This window comes from Myzus persicae, unplaced genomic scaffold (genome assembly GCF_001856785.1).
Source record: "Myzus persicae strain clone G006 unplaced genomic scaffold, MPER_G0061.0, whole genome shotgun sequence".
Lineage (NCBI taxonomy): Eukaryota > Metazoa > Arthropoda > Insecta > Hemiptera > Aphididae > Myzus > Myzus persicae.
Window position 1 is genome coordinate 193,730 of NW_019103861.1, and position 24,557 is coordinate 218,286.

The following is a 24,557-nucleotide window of genomic DNA, read 5'->3' on the forward strand; positions in this document are numbered from 1 at the left end:
CATACTTTAGAAGAGGGGTTCCCAAACTGTGTGTCGTGATTATATTTTTAGTGGGCCACGATATATTTTTAAATAATACATTTTTTAGGCATTTGTTTCTATTTATTGTTGGGGTTTAAATTTAATTTTATCTCGTTATTTGCGTTTGTGACAATTACGAATTTACTACTACCATGTCAACACGACGGAATCAGATTTGCAGCTATATAGCTATTGTATTAGAGGCTATTGAAAAGATATAGCAATTTATAGCTAAAATAAATTCCTTGGCAAACATCTGCCGAGTGTGAGGCCCCAGATACATGTCACTAAAGACTCCTTTCGGGTGGGGGGGATAAGGATTAACCCCTCCTATGATTGGATCAGGAAAATTATATTATACATTTATAAATAATATGTATAATCCGTGTGTTCCTAAACTTTTGCATATTGTTATCAAATCCATCGGGTTTCATTTCAGTCCATCCTTTAGAATAGCAGATTGCTGATAAGTCAATTGATCAATCTGATGAATTTAGGAACACACGGAATATTTTATATTATACATATCTATCACTTATCATTCAATGTTGATAATTCATAACAGTTATTATTTATTAAAGCGCATTTGTAGCTTCCTGTAGTTAATATCATAGACATACCTATTGCATATTAATATTTGATTAATATGTTTATAGTTTATACTCTATGATATGGTTAATATGATTAAAGACATGGACCGTGATATTATGACCATTATTATCACAAAGTTTTGTTTAGTGCAACTTGTCTTGTTCATCGTGATTACTTAGCTTAGTGTTTGCACCTTATCGTACCTCGAGGTAATATACTGATAAATAGGACCAATTCTTTCGTCATGACATTGTTTTGATCTGCCTTATAGGTATTCACTATAACTGTTCGAATAAAATAATAAAATAACCAAAACAAATAATTAGTATAATAACGAAGTCCTGCAGGTATAGGTACTGAATATTTTTTCTAATAAAATTTAAATCAGTAGTTGTCAAAGTATCAATACCATTCGTAGCAAGCTCAATATATTGTTTAAGTTCAGATGGTCTTTCACTAATATTGTTTTTTGATTTTCGTTTTAATTCATCGTTAAATATTTATCTATTTAATAATTTAATATCGTATGTAAAGTTGAATAAGCTAATACTCTAGTAGGTATATATTATTGTAATAGTTGGGACTCGGCTCAAACAAATAATTATAAAACTCGGGACTCAACTAGGAAATTTCGTTTAAAATTCGTGTTTTGGGAGGACTAAATTCGAATGCACCGATTAGTGTCTGGGGCAGTGGCGTAAGTAAGAATTTGTCCTGGAGGGATAGATATACAAAATTTAAGAATTATAATAAAAAAGGATACATAATAATTAACACCACTATTCTGGTTTTGTTGTTTGGGATTGGAATAGGTATATTAAAATAATAAAAATAAAATGTAATATTAATATCTTATACAATTAAATGATTAGATAGATTATTAAAAATATTGATTACATTATTTATAAATGTATAATACATTTAAATTGTATTTAATAAATTAATATAATTTACTGAAATTAATAGTTTATTTATAGGTATACATTTTTTTTTTTATAAAACAAATTCCAATTTTCTTGGCCAGTTTAACAAGATCTTTTGAAAATAAATATTCAAACGCTGTAAGAAACTATATTTATCATTGATAACAAATTCTCAATTATATATCTCATTTATTTATTGCCTTTAAACATTTCTAAATGAGATAAAAATCTTTACTAAAGTTCGTTTATGAAATATTCAAATTATGGTAAACAAATGGTTATCCTATTTAGAATTGTATTTTTTTATAAAAATAATAATAAACAATGAAAGCATATATTTATTAATTAATAAAATTGAGCTTCAGACACTATTTACTTTTTGTAATTACAAAACTTTTTGCCTACGCTTCAGAAAATATATTTTTTTAATTTATTGGTACAATTACTTCTGATGGATTTTAATTCAGTTACAACATCTCCTGTAAGGTCAATTACCTACTTCTTTTAAATCTATTCTTTCTTTTTAAAATTGGGTAACGGTCCAATATGCGACCTACACACTGATTTACGGTCCAATATGCGACTTACGTTATAAATGTAAAATACAATTAATTTGTTATGAAACGTATTTTTCATATCAGTCAAAAATTCATCAAAAATGGTTTTTGGATTTTGACACGATCTCCACCACTCTTCTCGGAGTGGTTTATCTAGTAAAGGAGACGCCCCATTTTTTTTGATATTATATTTGGATTTCACAATTCTCTATAAGCCTTCAATTTGTTGAGTGTGTGAGTTCTCCTGTTTCCGGGTCAATAAAAAATTCTGAATGGTTAACTGTTTGATGAATATATCCATGATGATTTAATGTTGAGTATGCTCACTATAAATTGTCGTTCCAGTTTTTATTTCATTTTTAATAATTTGTAAAATAGTTTCTCGATCCCGTTTTTCTACTATAAAAAATCGCCGTTCTAATAATAAGTCTGGCCGTTTCCAACAATTTCCAAATACCCATGGGCCTACTATACGATTCCCATAATTTTTATTATAAAGAAACCTGTAGATCAACTCAATCGTATCGGTAGGTCGAGTAACATTTGTAGGTCGCATATTGGACCGTTACCTAAAATTGTTTATATATAGGTTAATCCAAACGAAAACAACAACTAAAAATATAAGAAAAAAACATTAAAAACTTTTACTAAATATAAAACTATTTTTTTAAAAATATTTCAAAAAATGTATGTTTATAGTATTACTTTTATAATATATACAGTTATTATAAATGCAGAATCAATTGCTTTTATGTATAAAAATGGCGTTCATACGAGTAATGCAGAATTGCACTTGATTTGAAAAAAAAGTAATGGTAGAACTGCACTTGGGTAAAAAAATGTGTTTGTACAAAAATGTATTAAATTTACCATAAATATTAAACCCTATTTATTGCACATTTCACAAATTATTCTTAAACATGTTTTATACGTGCCTACAGATCTATTATTTGTAATATTATATATTTATGTCATTATTCACTTTCTTAAAATTTTTACAAAAAATTAATTATTTAAAATAAAATAAATAATATATATATATACTATATAGGTTATACGTCATACATGATATTATAACATTAAAAAGTATAAACAAAATTAATTGGTTACTAGTATGCCAATGCTTACATTTTAAGTAGGAACAGGCTAGTGTTTTCAAAATTAGATTTATTTTTTAAACCTTTTTTTGAACCCTAGTACAATTCGACTATTTCATTTAGACGAAAAGTGCCATTTGACTATCCCGGTTCAAATATGGGTTTTATCGGTATACGTAGGTCTGACCTATAATCCAAAAATCATCATCATGAAATTTAAATCTATAGCTGGGCTGCAGCACGCTGGTAGTCCCGTAATAATAATAATAATAATAATACTCGCGCACTGAACGGCTGTACGTAATAATAATATTATTATTATTATAATATACGGACGACGACGACGACGACGACGACGACGACGAGACGACGTTCGGTGGTCGGCGGGTAGAGCGGACTTGATCGTGCATGTGACGTCTGTGATAAGCGCTTTCCCAGCTCCACGCGCAATATACTTCTCTCATCGCGTACGTCGTACACAATATGCGTATATCAGTGGCTCGGCAGGCTGCAGCGGTTGGGTTATGTACACACACACACACACACACACACACACACACACACATACACTCGCATATACCACAGTAGTGATAATGGTAGTAGTAGTGGCGGCGGTGCTGGTTGGTGGTGGTGGTGGTAGTAGTTTTGATAAAATCCCGCGGTTTTAATTAACAATGTCAATGGCAGAGGTATGTACTGATATAATATAATATATATAGCGATGAGGTACATATATATACTACGTGTCTACGTCTGGACCGGCTGCCGTTTTCGACAGAGAGTGAGAGAGAGAACGAGGGGTGAGTACGAGAGAGGGGGCGATCGTGGGAGGGCGAGAGAGGGTGCAAACTGTAGGGTGGGTGCGGACTAGGAGAGGAAAATTATTTCGCCGCTGTTAATATAAAATAATATACGCGTGGTGTATTATACACGTTCGGTCCGCGTCGGCGCGTGTCGCGCGGCAAAACTTATCGTACTTATATATGCAATGCCCGCGACAGCGTCCCGCGGGTCGCCGCCGCCGCCGCCGCGGACGGACAGCAGCCGCGGTGGCATTACGCGCCCCGACACCGTGTACGCCGGTAGTCACGAGCACTTTATCGGCCGCGCCGCTACCAACACCGTCTCTGCATCGCCGCGATCTCGGGCCGCTGAGATAACACCACACCATACGACGACAACAGCAACCACTGAGTACATCGTTACACATACACATATTACACATATCGTCATCATCAGCCCTCGGCCGAGACAATCGTAAGTCTTCTGATAGTCGTATATATTATAATATTATCGTTATTATCATTATATTATTATAATTATCGTCCTTGTCGTAGTTTTGCACACGTGGGTAACCCGTAGATCCGGCGGAGACGCCGTAGTCGTCGTCGCAATGTATGCGTAGGTACTAGGTGCAATATTTTGTTCTCGAATCGGTCGGTAGGTCGGTGCGGGTGGGTTTCACCGGATACCGCAGCGCGCGTCGCCACACAATATTTAATATTAATTTAACGCACAAGGCGTTTGAACAGGTGTCTGTGTGCGCGATGTTATTGTAACAAGTGTCGGACGACGGTCGTGCGGTGGTGGGGCGATGAGTGAGAGGGCGGAAGAAACGAATGCATCACGTGCTGCGGTATATACCGCTATTACCTACAAATGCGCCAATTGATCAAACTTGCCGCCGCGTACCTGTGCAATGAAAGGCGGGCTAGCCGGGGCCACCGGTCTTTTTACTCAAGCCAAAAGTAAGTAACTACCTATCTAGGTAACGATATAGTCGCTGTCATAGATTTTGTTTCCGTAAAGAACTGCAGTTGCAATCCACCCGCCGATCGTCGTCACACCTCGACACAGGGTACGCGCGTAATATCATCGATATTTTAATATTATCGTATGATATCGCGTATTTATCGTTAATAATAAAATATATGTATCACGGATACGAGGACACCACCATGAGGGCCAGCTGTTATCAAAGGTACGATTCCTTCGCGATGGACAATAATTGCAGCGACGCGCGTCGACAGGTGAGATCTGTTTTACAAATATTTTTTTGTTCTTTTTTTTTATATTGTTCATTTCCGTCTCACCCGTAGTCGGAAATACCTAGGGCGGAGAACCGATTTCGAAGAAAACAGTTATTGTGATGATTGCATGTCTGGAGTGTTATAGTCTTTTGATCTTCTATGCAGCAGAGCCGAGTATATAGATAACCCTTAACTATACCGAGTGATCAATTTAAAGTATAAGAGACTCATTAATTCAAAAGTTTCCTATTATCGTTTTTGAAATATTTAAAAAAAAAATTGAATTATTCATAAAAAATAACATTTTTCTAAAAATATAGTCTTTGACTACTCTTTGTATATAAGTCATAAGCATTTAATTGAGATGAGTGGAGTGGAATGGTACAGAGTTACCCTTCGAAATTTTGGTCCACTACTCAGCTCATCTAAATTTTAAATACTTACGAGTTGTGACTATGTAATAAACTATACTTTTCCGAAATTTGATTTATATAGATCGAAATACTTCAAGTAATACCTATTCTGCTTAGGAATATGAAATTAAAAATGCACGTTGTCATTTAAGAGAGTAAAAACTTTTTAAAAAATACAAAGAAAAAATTAGTAAAGAATATAAATGTTTTCCAGAAATCTTGTTTTGTAACGATTTTAAATTATTTAATTGAAATATTTTCAAAGACGTTAGTGTTTTCTGAAATAATTATTGTTTTACATTAGATGGATCATACCGTATACGCTATAATTAAACGCTCTCTCCGAAGTACTTAATAATTCGTATACAATAACTTCGTCACAATGTCGATATTATTGTTTAAAACCTTATTTTCCAAAAGCACTGCGCACCACTGCTGCAAGTTTAACTGCGACGAACATGTTTCTGAGCATAATATTATTTATACTCTTTGAGAGAATAATATTTGTATTTTTACATTCAATTCACATCCTTACATATTTTGGTGCCTACACTAGTTTTAAATGTTTGCAATATTAAAAATATTTTTCTACCTGTTCTATGGTAAAGTTTAGACTACCTAATACATAACTGGTTTTTTATTATAGTTTTTTTATACTATATTACGATTGTTCTTTGTCTAGTTTAGTAAAGTGCACACATATGTACAGTACATGAATAAAGTATTGTGTTATCAAAATGTCCAACTGAAACATGTAGGTATCATTACTATCAAAAATCAAAATGGAAATAATAATACGGTGTTCACTGTTCGGTGGCGGACGGGTTTTAAGGAGTTCGGAATAAGAAATTTTCAAATTGCATGCATGCGAGTCTTATAAATTAAGCGTACGTAGTAAGGGATCATTAGGGTGTGTGATTGTGTAAAAAAAATAGCGGAATGCTTCCGCAAGCGCATGTGTTGACAATGCGTGAGTGAACGGTTAACAATTTATGCGTACCTTTTGTCCATCCTAACAAATTCGATAATATTTCAGAAAAATGATCTGAATTTGTTTTTAATATCTACTTAAGATCGGTCAGTCCACGATTTTAGGATTTCTGATTTTAATTCCAAATAATCAAAATTTCAAAATTTCGAAATTTCAAAATATTCAAACTACATTTATAGCTGTTAGGGGTGGAGTGTAATTGGAAAAAATGGACAGGCCGATCTTAAGTAGATATAATAACGAATTCAAATCAGTTTTAAAAAGTATTATCTCAATACTAGATCGATCAGTATGATTGACGAAAGATTGAAATTTTGTGGCTAAAATAACTGCCCGCCACCGATCCCCATGATATTAATACAATTACTTTTTTAATTGACTAAATGTATGAAATGTAATAGGGGAAAATTTCGGAAACTGAGATGAGTATAAAATATAAGTCCATACTTACTTACATGATACATAATTAAAATATATATTATATTCCAAATATAAAGAATGAAATAAAGTTAAAATGCTGTAACTAAGCTTAAATGTAGTTTTCAAAATTAAGGAATGGTTGGAGGCAAAGCTCCCACTTGTCTGTGTTCAACAATTTTGCACTAGGGAAGCAGTTTTTAAATTGTTGGATTGGACTCCTCTACTTAATAATTCCCAATTTTAGCACTGCTGATGATTAAAGTTTATTCAGATTAAATTATAAATAATTTCAAATTTATATATTTAATTTCATCATATTTTTCCCATTAAACTGTTAAAAGATAATAATAAATAATAAAATATTTTGTTATATTATTGTTAAGCACTAAAACAAATAAAGCAAAATAAAATAAATTTATATTCATGGAGCATGAATATATTTCATTAATCAGATTTTTTTTAGTTTATTTAATGTTTTAATAACTACTTATTTTGTATTTATTGAAATTTATCAATTTTTAATATTGTAGAATATCGGAATATATAAACCATAAACGTACATAATCTGCCAATCACATAGGTAGTTTTTTTGCTTTTGTCGAACACTGTCTAGAACAGTAAATCAGATTTCTCAATTTTAAAATAATCTAATTTTAAATTAATAAACATGTTAACTTGCTAAAAATGGTTATTAATTTTACTATGGATTTCTTCATTAGAAAATAATACCATTTCTATAGGATATAACCAATAATACACACCCTCGCCCTTAGTGGCCTAAATAAATTCTCGTACTTCGAAATCGGTTATTTGCGCTTGTTTGTGTTTCGTGCTGCGTTCAAAAGCATATAAATAATAAAATATATCATAAATCATTAATATTATTATTTATTCATTATATAGGTAGGATCCGATCTTATTTTCTTTGTTCGTTGTATGATATTATAATATTATTTCGCTGTATGTTTGTGGCAGCACGATGCGTGTAACTGGCGAATTAATATAAGGTTGATTTAATATTTGTGTTCAGTTTCTTTGTTTGTTTATACAAAGTGTTTGTGTATTTGAACAACATGAACATATTATTTCTCGATTACTCACCATCAGTGTTAGCGATTATAGGTCAACTAAAAAATATTTCTTTTTGAAATTTTGCTCATATATATTGGGTACATTAATTATTGTTTTTAATACATAGGTATGTAGTTTTGAAAAGAATTTGCCTTCCCAAATGTATAAGAACTTATTTTTTTTTATTAACTTTTCACGTTTACACGTTTATACTATTTTTGAGACATCGTGTATTATAGTACTTTTAATATAATACCAAAATATAGGTACAAACACAGTTTTTTTTATAGATATTTATGTTCGATTCGGACGAAATTAGTTATTCAAGCGAAGTATAACGATTTTAGTTATTTTGTTGTAATTTAAAAATATTATTCACGAATCATTGAAACTTTTAAGTAGGTGTTTTAATATATTTTATACTCACTACGACATTTTAAAATGCCATTTTTCGTCAAAAATGAATTCAGCCTGTACTGTATAGTACTATTAATTCCTACTTAATAGTAAAATAAATTTGAACTTAAATATTACCTAATTAAATTTAATAATATTTCTTTGATCACAATAATTTCAATACACTTAGCATCTAATATTATATGCTGACAGACTGTCTTCTCTCAGAATCGTTTTTTTTATATTACAATGATTTTTGTATCATTGAATTCAAATTTAACACATCCGTTGGAGAGACCCTTCTAGACACTGTGCACAAACTGTACAGCATATCGGTAACAACTTGCTCACTTCTTTTATATTTTTTATATTATAATATTAGTGAGGAAGGCACTGCCTTGCGATTTATCTTAGAAATAATGAATATAATATATCCCTCTCACCCCAATGAAAATTTCTGTCTACGGCACTGATTATTATGTAATTTAACTAGAATCAGTATAGCTATGTCTGTACACTATTCGATTTAAACTCTCTAGTGTCGGGTACACAACATGTTGATAATCATAAAGACATAAACTGTATGTTTACTTATACTTAAAAATATAGTCTATAATTTTGACTGTTGTTGTACTATTGTACACTCGTATAGTCGTATGTTAATAAAATAATTTGTAGAACTATATTTTTATGTTGCTATTTGTGAAAAACGTATACATTTTATAGTGATCGGCGATCTCTCTGTCTGTCAATAATATTATACTGCAGTTGTAAAAATAAAAATATGTACACTTTATAAAGCAACTATTAGCTATTTGCATTTTGCTAATGCACAAATGAAAATTGGGCCTGAGATTACGTTTTTTTGTTGTAAATTTGGTCCCGAAATTACTGGTAACGAAAAGCTTGATTGTAACTTCATTTCCCAGATAAAATACTAGGTTATTCATTATTCAATTATTAATGTTTTTGAAAATATTTTATTTCATATTTTTTATCCTTATAATTTTTAATTTTTTTGAATTAAAATATACACTTTTAATTTTACCTTCGAAAGCAGAATATTTTTTTGAGTATTCTGATACATAAAAATCGAAATTAGGATGAGTAGCTTATGAGTGACACCTAAGTATTTAAAGTACCACTCCACTCCACTAAACTTTAAATACCCATAAACTACTCTTTCTAAATTCGATTTTTATGTATCGAAATACTTAGGAAAATATTCTGCTTTGGAATATGAAATTAAAGCTGTATGTATAAGCCATAAAAACAAGTAAAACACTTTAAAAAAGGTTAAGAATAAAAAATATTAAAAAATATATTAAACACTTTTGAAAAATGTTGATTTTTTAAAGACTTGACATCATGAAAAAATATTTTTCAAAACTATATACAGTTTGAAATAACGATTGTTCAATAACATCTGTATCATTTTGTATAATAAGCACTAATTATTTAATCTGAATATAATAAATAACGTACATAATAACGTATATGCATTTATATAATTTAATTCTGTCATAACGAATTTGAATACTTTTTAATAATATAAAAATGAAAATAAAACAAAATAGTTTTTGAAGAATAATTAGAAGCGCCTCATTTGTCGTGTCCTCTGGGTATTGCCAAATGGATCTCAAAAATATTATATGGTAATTATTAAATATATATAAGAATGGGATAGGCATATTAGTTTTATTCGGATTTCGGGCCCAGTTTAGATATCAATCGTTTTTTTCTGAAAAAAAAAAAATGGACCGAGTGTTCAATCGCCCGGACTTACATGTTATTTTTATTATAATGCTTCATAATTGTGAAAATTAGAATGTTTGGTGCAAATGATCTCGGGAACCACTCTTCCGATAGTAATTCGGGTTTTTTTGAAATGATAGAGTATATCGTGGAGACGGTTTTAAGCCTATCTTAACCACTATAGATAACAAAAGGGTATACACGATTTTTTTTAAATATCGCAAAAAAAATGTTGTTTGTTCATAGTGTTTCCACTATAGTGAAGTTCTACAGTTAAAAATAATAATATTAATATTGGCATGAGCTTCGCCAGGCGAGACAGCTAGAATGTATAAATTGATATAACTCTATCTGTCTCCTATACAATAATACGTGTTATAATATATTATTTTGAGGCTTGGTGTGGCTCGATGTCCACGCTCAGTTGCGTACGCTCCCCGAGTGCACAAACTGGCCGACGTTTCTAGCTCCCGTGTGGGTGACCACTGGGGATTTTTAGCAACAAAATCCTTTTCACACATACAATACTTGTTTCAAACCAACCGTTTCCCCGCACAAACAGCTAATGGCCGTAGTTAACCATGATTTCCGGACTTAGATCAATAAAAAAAATATATATGTATATTATTATACCTAAGTATGTTGTTATCGTTTCCGCGAACGATGAATATTAATGATTTCTCTTTTTTCTCATGCTCTATAGTGTAATTTTAACGTTGTGTACTCTCGGTATTATGCAGGGAATCAAATATATACGGACATTATTTTTATTTTGTCTTTCTTTTAGTCCGAACCACGTGTTTTTCGGCGAAGAAGGATTTCACCGACCGAGATTAACCCTCCGGGGCCGGAGGAGTCGATACACATATATATTATATACGTAGGAACATTACCTAATGCTTTATAAACACACACACACACTCGTGCTGGCGCGCGTCATATATAAAGTGTTATGAATTTAAGTCGTGTTCATCCCCGCGTGTTTGTACTTTTCGTTAAATTTTTTTGGCCATTTATATATATCATAATAGTATGATCTTTTGTCCACAATCCTATTTACAACGTCGTATTATAAATTATAATACATGATATAGGTATCTATATTATAAATATAGCAACGTTGCGCATCGCGGTTCGCGTTCTACTCATCATTACTGCAGGGGTCGTACACCCGTGCACTATTATACGCACAATATATTATGTTTACCGATTTTATTATATTATCACATCGAAGTTCGATTCGAAAAGTATCGACCCTATACTCTCGGAACCGTCGCAGCCGTCGTGAAATAATCCACCGCTGAAGAGTGTGCAGGCGGCAACGGCGGAGGACCTATCCACTGTGTGTATATAGTCGCCGGTCGATAGAAAACATGTGTCCTTTTTTCCATACTGACGATTTCCGACTGCCGCCGACAGCACACACACACACACGCTAACACAACGACCGAGTTGGGGCGGCTGCTCGCAGCTGGTTAATGTTTATCTAATAATACACATCGGCACAAGAAAATGCGGTCTCGGAGGAGCTTTTTCCGCGCCTCCTTTGGTCGATATTACCACCGCCGTCGTATTCGTAATGACGATAATAATAATAATAATAATAATAATATATATACAATATACATATTATATGTATATACATACATAATACATTAATATATGTATATACATATTATATGTATATACATACATAATACATTAATATATGTATATATATATTTATATATTGTACCTCGACGGATTGCACAACAGGCGGGCGTTAGATGTATTATATATATTATGTATATTGTATATAGTGGACTACTCCAAGACTACCGAGAGGTTTTTCATTTGATTTTTTTTTTAGCCGCAGTGAGTCCAAAGATATACTATTACTGTATACCTATGGCTAAGACGTTCGATGATTCTTTGCACTCCGAGAGGAAATAAAAAACAGTATTCGAAACTACGACAATGCGTTTCAAGTTTTTGCGACTGTAACTATTATACCCCAGATACTTCAATGGGGCATACCAAATGTCCTTAAAATTTAATTTGGCTCCTTTTCGTCGATCTAGAAAAATACTGTTACTGTCACGCCATTTTTTTGAAATTAAATCGATTTTCACGACAGCTTACTCAGCCTTTTTGAAAGGGGTGGGATATGGATTTTTGACTATTTTTATATCACATTATAAAGCGGTGAATATACTTTCATTGCTTTTTCATATTATATATTTTTATGTAAAACCTCATTCCTCCGTCCCTGTTACAAGCCTCACTGAATGAATTATCATTTGTGGTATTGACAAATCATGTTTATAAAATATTAACAAATGGATTTGTTTGAAATAATTTATTATTTTTTGCTATTCATAAAAACGTATCATGCAACTAACAAGATGCATGTTTAGAAGAACAAAATTAATTTGTAACATTAATAAATCATGATTGTTAACTTTTAACAACTTTCAACCGGAATGCGTTATTTGAAATGTTGGTATGACTAAAGCCAAACAAAATTAATTTTAAAATATTTTTTTTTTAATTCAATTATCGTCACTGATTATTATATTTTTATTACAACAAATTATGTTGTTATTTAGTTGGACGATAAAATTAAGTATCCAGATAATTTAAAATGTTCAATATATTTAAACATTCTTCTACTTTTATTCTAATTTATTAAATTAATCTATATTGTATTTTTTGTATATTATAATAAATAATCTTAAGTCTAATTATAATTTAATATATAAAGTCTGCAAAAACCTAGTAACTGTGAAATTATCTGTAATCTTATCTATATAATTTTTAAGTTACCTGTATATCACACTATATTATAATATATACATAAGATATGGCCATCTAGTGTGGTCATATTAATATATTGCAAAGAACTTAACGTCTCTAATGACGCCTAACTGGAAAATATCGATTCGATTTTTAAGTAAGCGATTTCAAAGTTGTAACAACTATAAAAACTACCTACATTAATCATGGCCGTGTTTCCTGTTTTTTATTTTACATACCTAGATACAACATAATATAGAATTGAGAAGATTTTTTTTCGTATATAAAAAAAGTTCACTACATCGTCACTATAATAATATAATGTTTATTTCACTGAGTACTGGTATTTTATGGTTACATTTTACTTGGTTATGAATAACTAACTAAACTATAAATATAAAAAAAAAATCGAATCCTTCAAAGTTTAAATTTCAACTTATTTTACATTGTTGAAAAATCATTATTATACTTTTCAAACATCTCTAAGAGTTTAAAAAATATACAATATAATATATGCTTTAGTTTCTGATATTTTTATATTTTACGATTTTATTTTATTAAAGCTGAATTTTAGTATCACGCTCTTATAATATTAACTTTACCCAGTACTCCTAAAATAACTACAAATAACTTAAACTATTTTTATTATTTTAGGTACTATTTTCTCCGTAAAGAAATTATTGTTTTCGACATTTCTTTTTTTATTTCTTTTCTTCGTTGTTCATAATATCGGTAATATTAGCCATTAGTTACAATTTGCATTGTATTTATATTTCATTTTTTGTTGAATATCTGGTTATGCAGTTTGATTAATTTTAAAAACTTTAAGATTTGTGTAGTGGAGGTGTCTGCATCGGGTCCGAGTGATGCGTCTCAGGTGTTTGGAATGTTGAGACTGCTGATTTTGTCGATGTAATGTCGTACATTCGGTGATTTGGTGGTTGACTGAGAGTTCAGTTTCACAATAATTGCACGTCAGTATTCTTCTCTCGTCATGAGGTATCCACGAGTAAGACTTGTGTGACCGTCGGCCGATGCCGAGTCTGTTCATGATTACCTTTCCCCTTCTGTTTAGTGGGAGGTTATTAGGCCAGCTGAATATATGTATAGTGTTTTTATTCTTCTTATTAGTTTAGTTCTCTGCTTAAGCCTTTTTCAACGTTTTATTAGAAATATAAAATTATTTCAAACTTGAGTTACAGTGCGTCGTGACTCATGAGATATTGTAGGTATACCTAAATGTACTATTTTCTGCAGGTGTTTTTTTATAATATCTTTTACGACGTAATAGTTCTTAGTTCTCACGTATTTTAAACAATATAGCTTAAGTAGTTTCTGCATAGTTTGTATAACCCAGGGTCCTTCATTAACATAGTTATTTTTTCAAAAATCGTTAACTTATGATTTCTTCCAAGAATTTTCAAAATCAAAACTCGTTAAGTACATCATAAAGCATTGATAATTAATGTAATCATATTGTAGACATATTTTTTTTATTTTTAAGCTTCAGCAACAGAGGGTATTATATTGGGTACATTACTTTAAATCAAAATATGAAATATAAAAGTTTTTACATTTATAACTACAGATTAAAATTATAGTCAAAAGTTTTTTACATTACTGACTTCAGTTAGAAAAACTAGGATTTTTAAGCTGCTGTCTTCGTCGAGTACTTCTTCTAGATATCGGTAAGGTATTCCGTATGTTTTGGAATTCCGGAAATTCTAGACATATATTTGTAATGTTCATGAACGAATAACTAATAAGACTATCAAATTAATACACTTTTCGACAAACTACTCAGTACTCGGATACTTTTAACACCGCTGTTGCAGCTCGTATAGTTTATTATAGGAAAAACCAATCAACACCGAAATAAAATTATCATTCAAACACACGAGCTCATAATAAAATAGGTTTTACTATATTATTATTATTATTATTATTATTAAAAAATAGTTTGAAATGTCATCACGTTTATTCAAATTTATTTATTACTGGTTTTGATGGAGTAATCGATATTGTTTAAACATAGATATATGTGTGCGTATATATTATGTATGTAGTATGGTAATACAGTATTATATACATATATATATAGGTCCAGTAGGTCCACACATTATACATATAGCATATACCTACTATTCCTACCATCAGTTGAATTGTAATATAATAACATTTTTTTTTAAAAATATATTTTATCTGAGGTTGACACGCTTTACTGCAGGTGAACGTTAATTGGATTTTCATATGATTGAAATATCGTGTTGCAGTCTCGATAATAGTATGCTTTGATCGTTTAACAGACGTACCTACATATTATACAATGTATACAGCATAATATTATATACCTAGTATACCTCTATAAAGTTATTTTATTCGTTATTTTTTTCCAATGTTCCATTTGACATTATAATAATATTCTCGTTTTTTTTATTAAAAATGTTCATTTGATAAATATTAAAGTCTCTTCCAATATATTATTTAAAATATTAAATAATAGCATAAATAAATTATAATATTTATTAATTATTTACTATTTTACATAGAACTTCGTATTTCACCTGCGATTATTTTAAGTAAAATAAATAATAAATGTTCATCTGATTATTGAAATATCATATTGCAGTCTCGATATCAGTATGCTTTGATCGTTTATCAGACGTATATTTTAAACAATAAATAGTACATACAGTTATTTTGTATCTACTTTCCAATGTTAAATTTGACATTATAATAATATTCACGATTTCCTGTGAAAAATGTTCATTTGATAAATATTAAAGTCTTTTATCTAATACATAAAACATTAAATAATAGTATAATTTTTACATTGTATTATTATTTATTAATTATATAGTATTATAATATAGAACTTTTAGTATTTTATCTACAATTAAATCAAGTAGAATAAATAATAAATTGGATTCAGAAAAAAGTTTATTAATAATTCTCAAAAAAATAAAATATTCTGAATTTGTGATTTTTTGTCAACCACAAAAATTAAATAATTATTTTATTAATGTGATTTAAATTCTTAAAATGTATGTTATTGTGTACATTATGTGTATTTAATATGAAATTATATGTAAGTACAAGCTTATAAGCTAATCAAGTAGTGGTGTCGGTATAGCATATCAGTTACTTGTGGTCTGTGGTCCATTGTATATTTGTATTCATACAGTTCGTATTCATTTACATAGGTAATTCATTTCTACATGTCATATAGGTTATTTCGTTCAGATTATATTGTGTTATATTTGGATTAGATTGTCTTAATATGTTGGAACAATTAAATGTTCGAAAAAATAAGAAATCAAAACTGTTTTTTAATAAATAATATTTCTAAGAATTATTTACGATCATCACCGACTGGCAACTAATATTATACTGTTGAGTGATGACCACAGGAAAAACTACGGAAGTAAATTTTAGTTATTATAAATTATGGTTATAAATTTATATTACGATTTGCATATATTTGCATGTAATAAATGATTGAATGTATTGCTATAGCTTTTTTTTTAATTCAATGTAATTTTTATACTACACGATGATTTATACACAGATTATTTTGTAAATTGAGTTTTTTCGTCAATAAAGAATAATAATAAGAAAAAAAAAATTCTATTCGGACGGTTTTAAACCTTTTTTTGATGGAGGTTACTCGACTTGACCATATTTCTCTATCTGTAACGCGTTTTACAACTCAATGATCAACAAAAAAAAAATGTTTATGTGATAATAATTATTAATTTACTGAAAATCCGTGTTATTACATAATCCGTATATTATTATACAATATTGTTTCAGTCAATGGAAACAAAAATGATAAAGGAAGAAGCGATTGAACGGGATTCCGGTATTCTCACAGACGATCCGGCTATAAATAACAACAACAACCAGGAATCCGCATTCAGAATTCACATTCGTAAGTACACTTTTAAGTTTATCTTACGTTTTGTTACTACCCCCGCAGTATTGTTAGTATTGTAAGTCTTATACAGAGAGGATATAAAAACAATTTTAAGGTTATGGTGTGCACAGCTGTAGTACCTACATATTATGTATGTTAAAATATAATATATAGGTTAGATATGTATTCTACAGCACTTGTAGTAAAGCTTTAGACTAAAACTTCGACATCTGCTTACCTAATCATCTATTGGTAAAATCGGCAGTCGTCAAGCCCTGCTCTCGAAATCATGAGACGTGTACCTATAATTGTTTTTTATTTGAATAAGCATAGAATTAGAAAAAAATGTCTTTAAGTGTGTAGCTATACTTACAGTTTCAAAAAATTAGATTTCGAATAACTGTATCACCTGTTATAAAAAAATAGAGCGTTGAGCATGCTCGGTGAAACACCCAGTATATTATAAATATAGTTTTGCATATAAAAATCGTAAATCATTTAATCTACTGATATAAATATACTTGTAGAGTGCATAAATTGTACTCATTATTGTGTACATCTTGCAATACTTATGGTAGAGTACTTAATTTCTCGTTTTTAACATTGGATTTTATTTAAACCGATAAATTCATAGGCTATTAAATATTGAACCTGAACTGTTAAATAAAGAGGTTTATAGTACTTGAATAATGCATTGATGGTCATGGGCTTTTTGAAAAGGTCCGAATATACAAATGGGGATAAAAAATTATATTCACGTATGTAATATGCTAAGTGTTATAGGTTATATTATCGTCGATTGTAGTACATATATTATATATATATAATTTTTATAAATACATTTTGCCAATCTCATTTTTAATTAGAATTAATTTAATACCTTTTGGGAAATTATGTTAATTCAGTATACTCACACTAATAAGGATGGGGTTAGGAAAAAAAAGCAAGTGAATAAAAAGCAAAGGAAAAAAAGCAAGTGAAAAAAAAGCATATGGAAAAAAAAGCGAAAACCAATTATTATTATTATAGGTATAAATTTTTTCATAATAACAAAAATTACTACTAAAGTATCAATTTTAGGATTATAACCTATTGCTATAGCATACTAGTGAATTATTTTGATCAAACTTATATTTCGGGAATAAATAGACCAATTGGAATTTCACGGCCAGGTAAAAAAATTAAATTTCGATATATTCACCCAATCTTCCCACCTGTTACGTGGAATGTACACGAAACAACTATTAAAAATGCAGATCGTACTAATAATCAAACAGAAGGATTTAATCATCGATTTTCTAAACTCGTTAGGCTATAATCATCCTTCTATTTCAGTGGTTCTCTGGGTTCTCAACCGGTGTGCCACGGTACACTACTGTGCCCCGAGATCTACTAGATGTGCCGCGAGAAATGTCATACATATTTAGGCGTGTGGCGATAACTAATGTCTTCGGCGAAGTTGCCAAAGATGTTGTGGTTATCAAGTGCGTGAGTGTACCGTGAAAACTTGTGATGTATAATAGTGTGCCGTGGACCAAAAAAGGTTGAGAACCACTGCAGTCTATTTGGACACTGATTAAAAAAATTAGATTAGAGATAGATTCAGATAGCACTATCATGTTGATGCACTTAACATGTAATACCTACACTTATGACTTATTATAATAATATAATATAAATAATATATTTAATTAATGAATTATTTTTATTTGATTTTTTTTTTTAACAAACTATTTGTAATAATTTATACCTATAATAATAATAATTGGTTTTCGCTTTTTTTTCCAATATGCTTTTTTTCACTTGCTTTTTTTCCTAAACTCAATAAGGATATGGTTAGCTGTTATAGGTATTATTATTTTATGTAAAATCAAATCTTTTTTAAGCATTTTAATCATACTTGTACAATTTCAGAAGATGAAAAATATATTTATTAAAATATTCACATTATATATAATAATATTTTATTTATACATATTTCATACTTTGTTCAATTATTGTTTAAATCTTTTTCAAAAGACGTTTTCAAAATGAAAGATTTCTCTTATCGATATTTGTTTTTTATGGTTAAAATTAAAAATAATACATTGATTTTAAAATGTTATGATTTTCATATTGTTGCACGATATCGATTTAATTGTATTATTATTTGGTGTTGAACATCAATCTTTTTTTGAATTGAAACATCTATTTTACATTTTAGATTCTGAGCGGAACGATGAATGTATTGATTTTACAGAGATGTTTATTTTTATAGTGTCATCACATTTTCGGACAGTAAAAATGCTTCAACTTTTTTCAACAGTTTCTTTTCTGGCAAGAAAGTGAATTTAGTGAATCTAATGTTTGATTTTGATTTTTTAAATGAGTTTTTACCGATTTTTATCGGTTTTTATCGATATTTAAAAATGTATTTTGAAATCAATTTTAAGTCCCGCTGGTTGAAATATTATAGTAAACATTAAACATAAGTTTAATACACCAGTTTATATCCCTTTTATGCCCGTCCATTCGTTAAAAGTTACCAGTACATAGTTACGACTTACGTTTGTTGATATTTGGATAATATTTTATTTGTTGATAGTTACTTTACATAGTTACGATTGTATTAAGATGTTTAATTACAATTGTTGATATTAAAATTAATATTTATTGTATAAGTATTTAATTTATATTCATAGTATCCAAAAAATACTGCCATATTATAATATAATGATTACCAAATTCTTTTTGAATTATATTTGGAATTGTAGTTTATTGTTTTATATTAAAATACGTTTAGAAACCGGAAATTTGGTACTCTCACATAGTGAGTTTAAATGAAGTCTAACTAGTTTAAATTTAAATGTGTTTTAAATGTTTTAATACTTCTCTGAATTGAATTTTAACTTAAACTAATTAAAAAAATATATAACAAAATTAAATGTTGTGAAATCAATTGGAAAAACCAGGGATGTCACACTGCTGTACAGTTAGTTTCGAGTTTACATAGTCATCGGGAAGTCACTGTAAATTACATTCTAATGGACGTGTTGAATTTGAATTCAATGATTTATTTTTGCGAAAAACGGTTCCCAACAGAGCCGGTGTGTTAGCTTATTCTATTTCTAAGGATATTTCAAAATTTATTCATATAACTTACTACAATAGTAATTTATTTTTATATTATTAATACGGTAAGACTGAACAGATCTTTACCAAAAACATCATGTAATATGTATTATTGTTATAATGTTACTCACACAATATTATAACAGTCAACAGTCATACGGTAGAACGGTGTGAATAGGTTCGTGGCTTAAAATTTGAATACATTTTTGAAAGAAATAGTTATGTAAAGAAAACGCTTTTTTTTCTTCAATTTTTCAAATTCTCAGATTAATATTTTTTTGAATTACAAAATAACAAAAATTGTTCGATTAGAAATCATGGACGTTTGATCCCCCCTCCTCCTAATGTAAAATCCATGAGTAATTTATGTCATTCATTAGCAAGTATTAAGCATGCATTTGCACGGCCTATCACGAAACTTGTACTTCACTCTTTTCTTTGCAAAATCAAATATACATGATCGGTCCAGAAACACATTTCATCAGCCTATACATAAGTATAGTACTATTCATCAGTTTATACATAAAACATCCCAACAACGCCATATTAAATCTTTAACATCCTTTATTTTTTTACCAAATATTCAGCATGATTTTAGGACTGTTTTTGATATTCATGAAATTAGTTATTCAACACTTTTCATTCAAGTTTTTCCAATGATCAACGTAAGTTATATGTTTTCAAAATTTGTGCTTATTAATATTATACTTATTTGGGGTCAAAATAGCTGAACTTATAAATAACCAATTTATGCTAACGTTTACTTGACTTACTGATTGATACTTAAATTAAAAATGTGTTTGAATTTATGTGGACTTCAAAACGGTAATCAAAAAAATGTTTTGCAAAATCATGCGTTTTGAATATTAAAAAAAACATCTCCTTTGTCCTTCACAATTCACAATAAAAAAGAGTGGTTCATATGGCTGTATAAGTATAAATATAGTAAAGAACCAATGTGGTTTTTGAATTGAATATTTTCTATAATAAAGAAATGCAAAATAAAAAGAAATGATTTAATATATTATTTACTTACAATGCGTAAACTGACGTTTTTAATTTTTATTTTTTATCGCGTTTCCATTCCCTCTATGCCATTGTACACAGAGTGCGAACTGCAACGATGATTACATATTAATATTAATGAAACCGTAGGATTTATTATAGCTGGCGATGGCGAGTAAAATATAATATTATGATTATTGTAGTGTTAAACGATTTCGCATAATTCTTTAAATTTCATTCCGAAAAACGTGCCGTTTAAAAGTATATAGAAACACACTAGCCATTCACGTACACGCACCGGAAATTATTGTACATTTTATAAAATAATATTATACTTTAGTCGAGCCGCCGTTGCCGTCAATTGCATAAAAACGCGGAATAGCTGCTGCAGCTCGCAGGAACACGCGGTATACATATACAATTCGAGATATTAAGTGAGTGTAAGTTGTAAAACCAGTGCTGCGAACGAAAATTAAGTGTCAAGTTTTGTAATAAGGAAAAAAAAATAATAATAAAAAAAAGCAAAATATTATTATATAAGGCAAATTGAAGCCAGCACGTCTGTTACACGCGCATATACCCCTCCGCTCTCCGACACCTGCGATTGACGTTCTTTAGTAAAATATGGCGCCATTCTTGGTCTCCTTCCAATAACTTTCACGCCACACCACCTCTCTCTCGCATTTATTAAAACCCGAAATTTATTATAATGTTCGGCCGATTGTAAACCCTTTTCCCCAGAAGTCCGACACCCTGCTTCCCCGCCTGCACATTACCGCCACCGCCACCGCCGTTCCACGTGCCAAACATGATTTATCTGAAATCTATTATATATATGTATAGGTCATCCACTCGCCGTTATACCCCCCCCCCCCTGCCTAAATATTAGTGGTACAGATTCGGTACACTATATATGCGTCGTGGTAAATATTATATATATATATACATATATTAATGTATTATAAATATATATAGTTTGATGGGGTGGTAGTAGTAGTATTGGTGGTGGCAGTGGTGACTAGTGGTGGTGGCCAGAGTTATTAATTAAAGTTTAGAAAGTAATTCCAAAAGCGGTATCTTGGGGCTCCAACTTTGCCTCTTAAGCCCGACACTCGTACTTAAAATATATTATATATAATATATAATAGTACACCTATTGACATTGTCCGCTGACTCGAACCACTGCAGCAAAGTTTTTACGTGTCACCCAACCAATAATAATTACCCTTCTCGTCGCACTATTTCGATTAGTGTTATCGAGTTCTTATACTAGCTGTTAATTACTTATTTTTATTTTGTTCGTGATGGAGGGGGATGTAAAACAAATGTCGTGAAGTGTCTGGGGTGGCGCTTGTAGTCTGACTGTCTGGACCTTATATTACATAATATAGTTTCCCGAACACCATGTAGGAGTTCGATGCGATTTTTTTGCACCAAAAACACATATTATTTTTCGGTTTTGACGATTGTAAAAGCTTCCTATATCGATGCAATAATTTTGGTAAATTAGCTGAACATTTTGTATTGTACCCATCAACTACGTTCTCAGTGATTTCAATTAATCGAACAAACAAGGTCGTGAAGGTCGGTGTTTGTGAGTTGCGGCCGAATCCCTAAATCAAGTACGAGTTGCGGCCCGGGCTTATGAGAGAGACGTACAAATTAAGTCTATAATAGTTACCACTTCATACCAGTCTATTAGCATTTAGCGCTATGCCCAGAAGACACCACGGGGAGGTTGGCTGAGACGTTTCCCAAAAATATATTTTTTTTAAACACATCATATATGTTTTTGGATTGGATATACACTAAAAAATGTTTCTGACCGATTTTTCGTAAGATTTTCGTTGTCATGGCTACTGATACAAAATATAATTATGATTCATAAATTTTTCTTGTAGGGGACAAATAATGGTTATTTTAATATTGATTTTACAATGATATGTGTTTTTTTTATTAGTTTTTTTTTGTGTCTGTGTACACGACAATTAGTCCAAATAATACTTCGATTTTCAACTTCGGTATCTTTTCCAATGCGAAAAAGAATCTAGTTGGTGCATTTGGGAGGTAAAAATGGTAAAAATGAGCTTTTTCCAATGAGAGGGTTTGTCGTAATTTTTTTTTTTTAAATTGATTATTGGATTGGCAAAAATCCAAGTCGTTACAGATTTAACGAAATCAAACTGCCCTATTCATTTGTTCGAGCTCTGTCATCTGTTCTCTTTTATAAACGCTTCTTTCCCACTTTTTTTTGTTTTGTTTTGAATGCTTTAGGTACTTCTTAATTTAATGTACGTCTCGTCGTCTCAGATTTAACTTCAAGTGTCACATCAACAAAGTTGTATATTAAGATGGTTAGTGTAGAAAGACATATTTAATTTGAAGTGAAAACGTTCACAGCTGTTATAGTGGTACTGTGGCAACTGTGCCCGGTGAAATATTGTTTCCGAAAACATAGTGTCTGTCAATTTTACAATCTGATGATCTTCAGCTGGCTGTATTGTCAAAAACACATCAGTGAAACAGTCGTTGACGTTATCAGAATTCAAAAACGCAATTCAAAACAATATTTTGAATAATAATAATTATTATCTGAATTAGGCAAAGTACTCTGGATAATATACTTTGAGTAATATACTTTGGATTATTCTCCACCAACATTATCTCAAAGGAAATGGACATCCTCTTATTTAAGTACTATGGAAGATTATTTATTTTACAGCACATTGGATTGCTGGTTCAAAATTTATAAAAACAATAATCATTCAATCGATTAGTACTCGGGCCGAGACTTATTAAAAATCAAAAAAAGCAATTAACAAAGTGATAACATTTTTATAACATTCAGAATTATATTATAAATGAATATGGTAATACTTTTAAAGAAATAGACATTTTAGTTTTAAAAAAATGTAAACAAGCGTTATGCTAATAACATTCGTTTTCGAAGCGGATTGTTCAATATATACAATATATTTAAAAGAAAAATTTTACGGATTACAAAGATACGACCACAAAGTGAAAAAAAAAAATTACCAAATTATATTAATCATCATCTGCTGTCACTGTATGTCTCATGCAATTGTTCTTTATCACTACAAGTGTGTGATTCAAAGAGTTCTTATGTGTATACAAAAACGAACTACTTCATACGATGTTTCGGTGTTGTCAGAGGGGGACGTTTCATACTGGTGGATTTTATTATAAACTTCAAAATGTAATATGTACAGTTATTAATTATATTACTAATAATATCAAATAAACCACATAGTACTCGTATTTAATATGAATAATACATATGTGATCCATTCCAAATTATTTTAAACGGAGATTTTCATCGTGTATACCATCATAAGTTGAGAAACGCTATTTTTGGGGTATAGTGCAGTGGAAAATATCTTTAGTATAGCAGGCTACATTTTGTTAGGAATTTTATTTTAATTTAATTTAATTATTTTTGATTTTCGTTTCTATGGAATCAAACA

General features: G+C 30.1%; 1 protein-coding gene across 2 annotated transcripts in view; it reads left to right on the plus strand.

Annotated features, from left to right (window-relative positions):
• Positions 1 to 4,212: 4,212 nt before the first annotated feature.
• LOC111035541 (protein CBFA2T3-like) overlaps positions 4,213 to 24,557 on the plus strand; it is a 42,245-nt gene continuing 21,900 nt past the window's right edge. The window contains exons 1-4 of one of the 2 annotated variants that reach the window (XM_022317193.1): positions 4,213 to 4,446; positions 4,722 to 4,937; positions 4,999 to 5,219; positions 16,854 to 16,971. In XM_022317193.1, coding sequence (XP_022172885.1) covers positions 4,889 to 4,937; positions 4,999 to 5,219; positions 16,854 to 16,971 — 388 coding nt within the window. In that variant the 5' untranslated portion in view covers positions 4,213 to 4,446; positions 4,722 to 4,888. The remainder of the gene's footprint in view (positions 4,447 to 4,721; positions 4,938 to 4,998; positions 5,220 to 16,853; positions 16,972 to 24,557) is intronic. The other variant, XM_022317194.1, reaches the window with a different exon arrangement.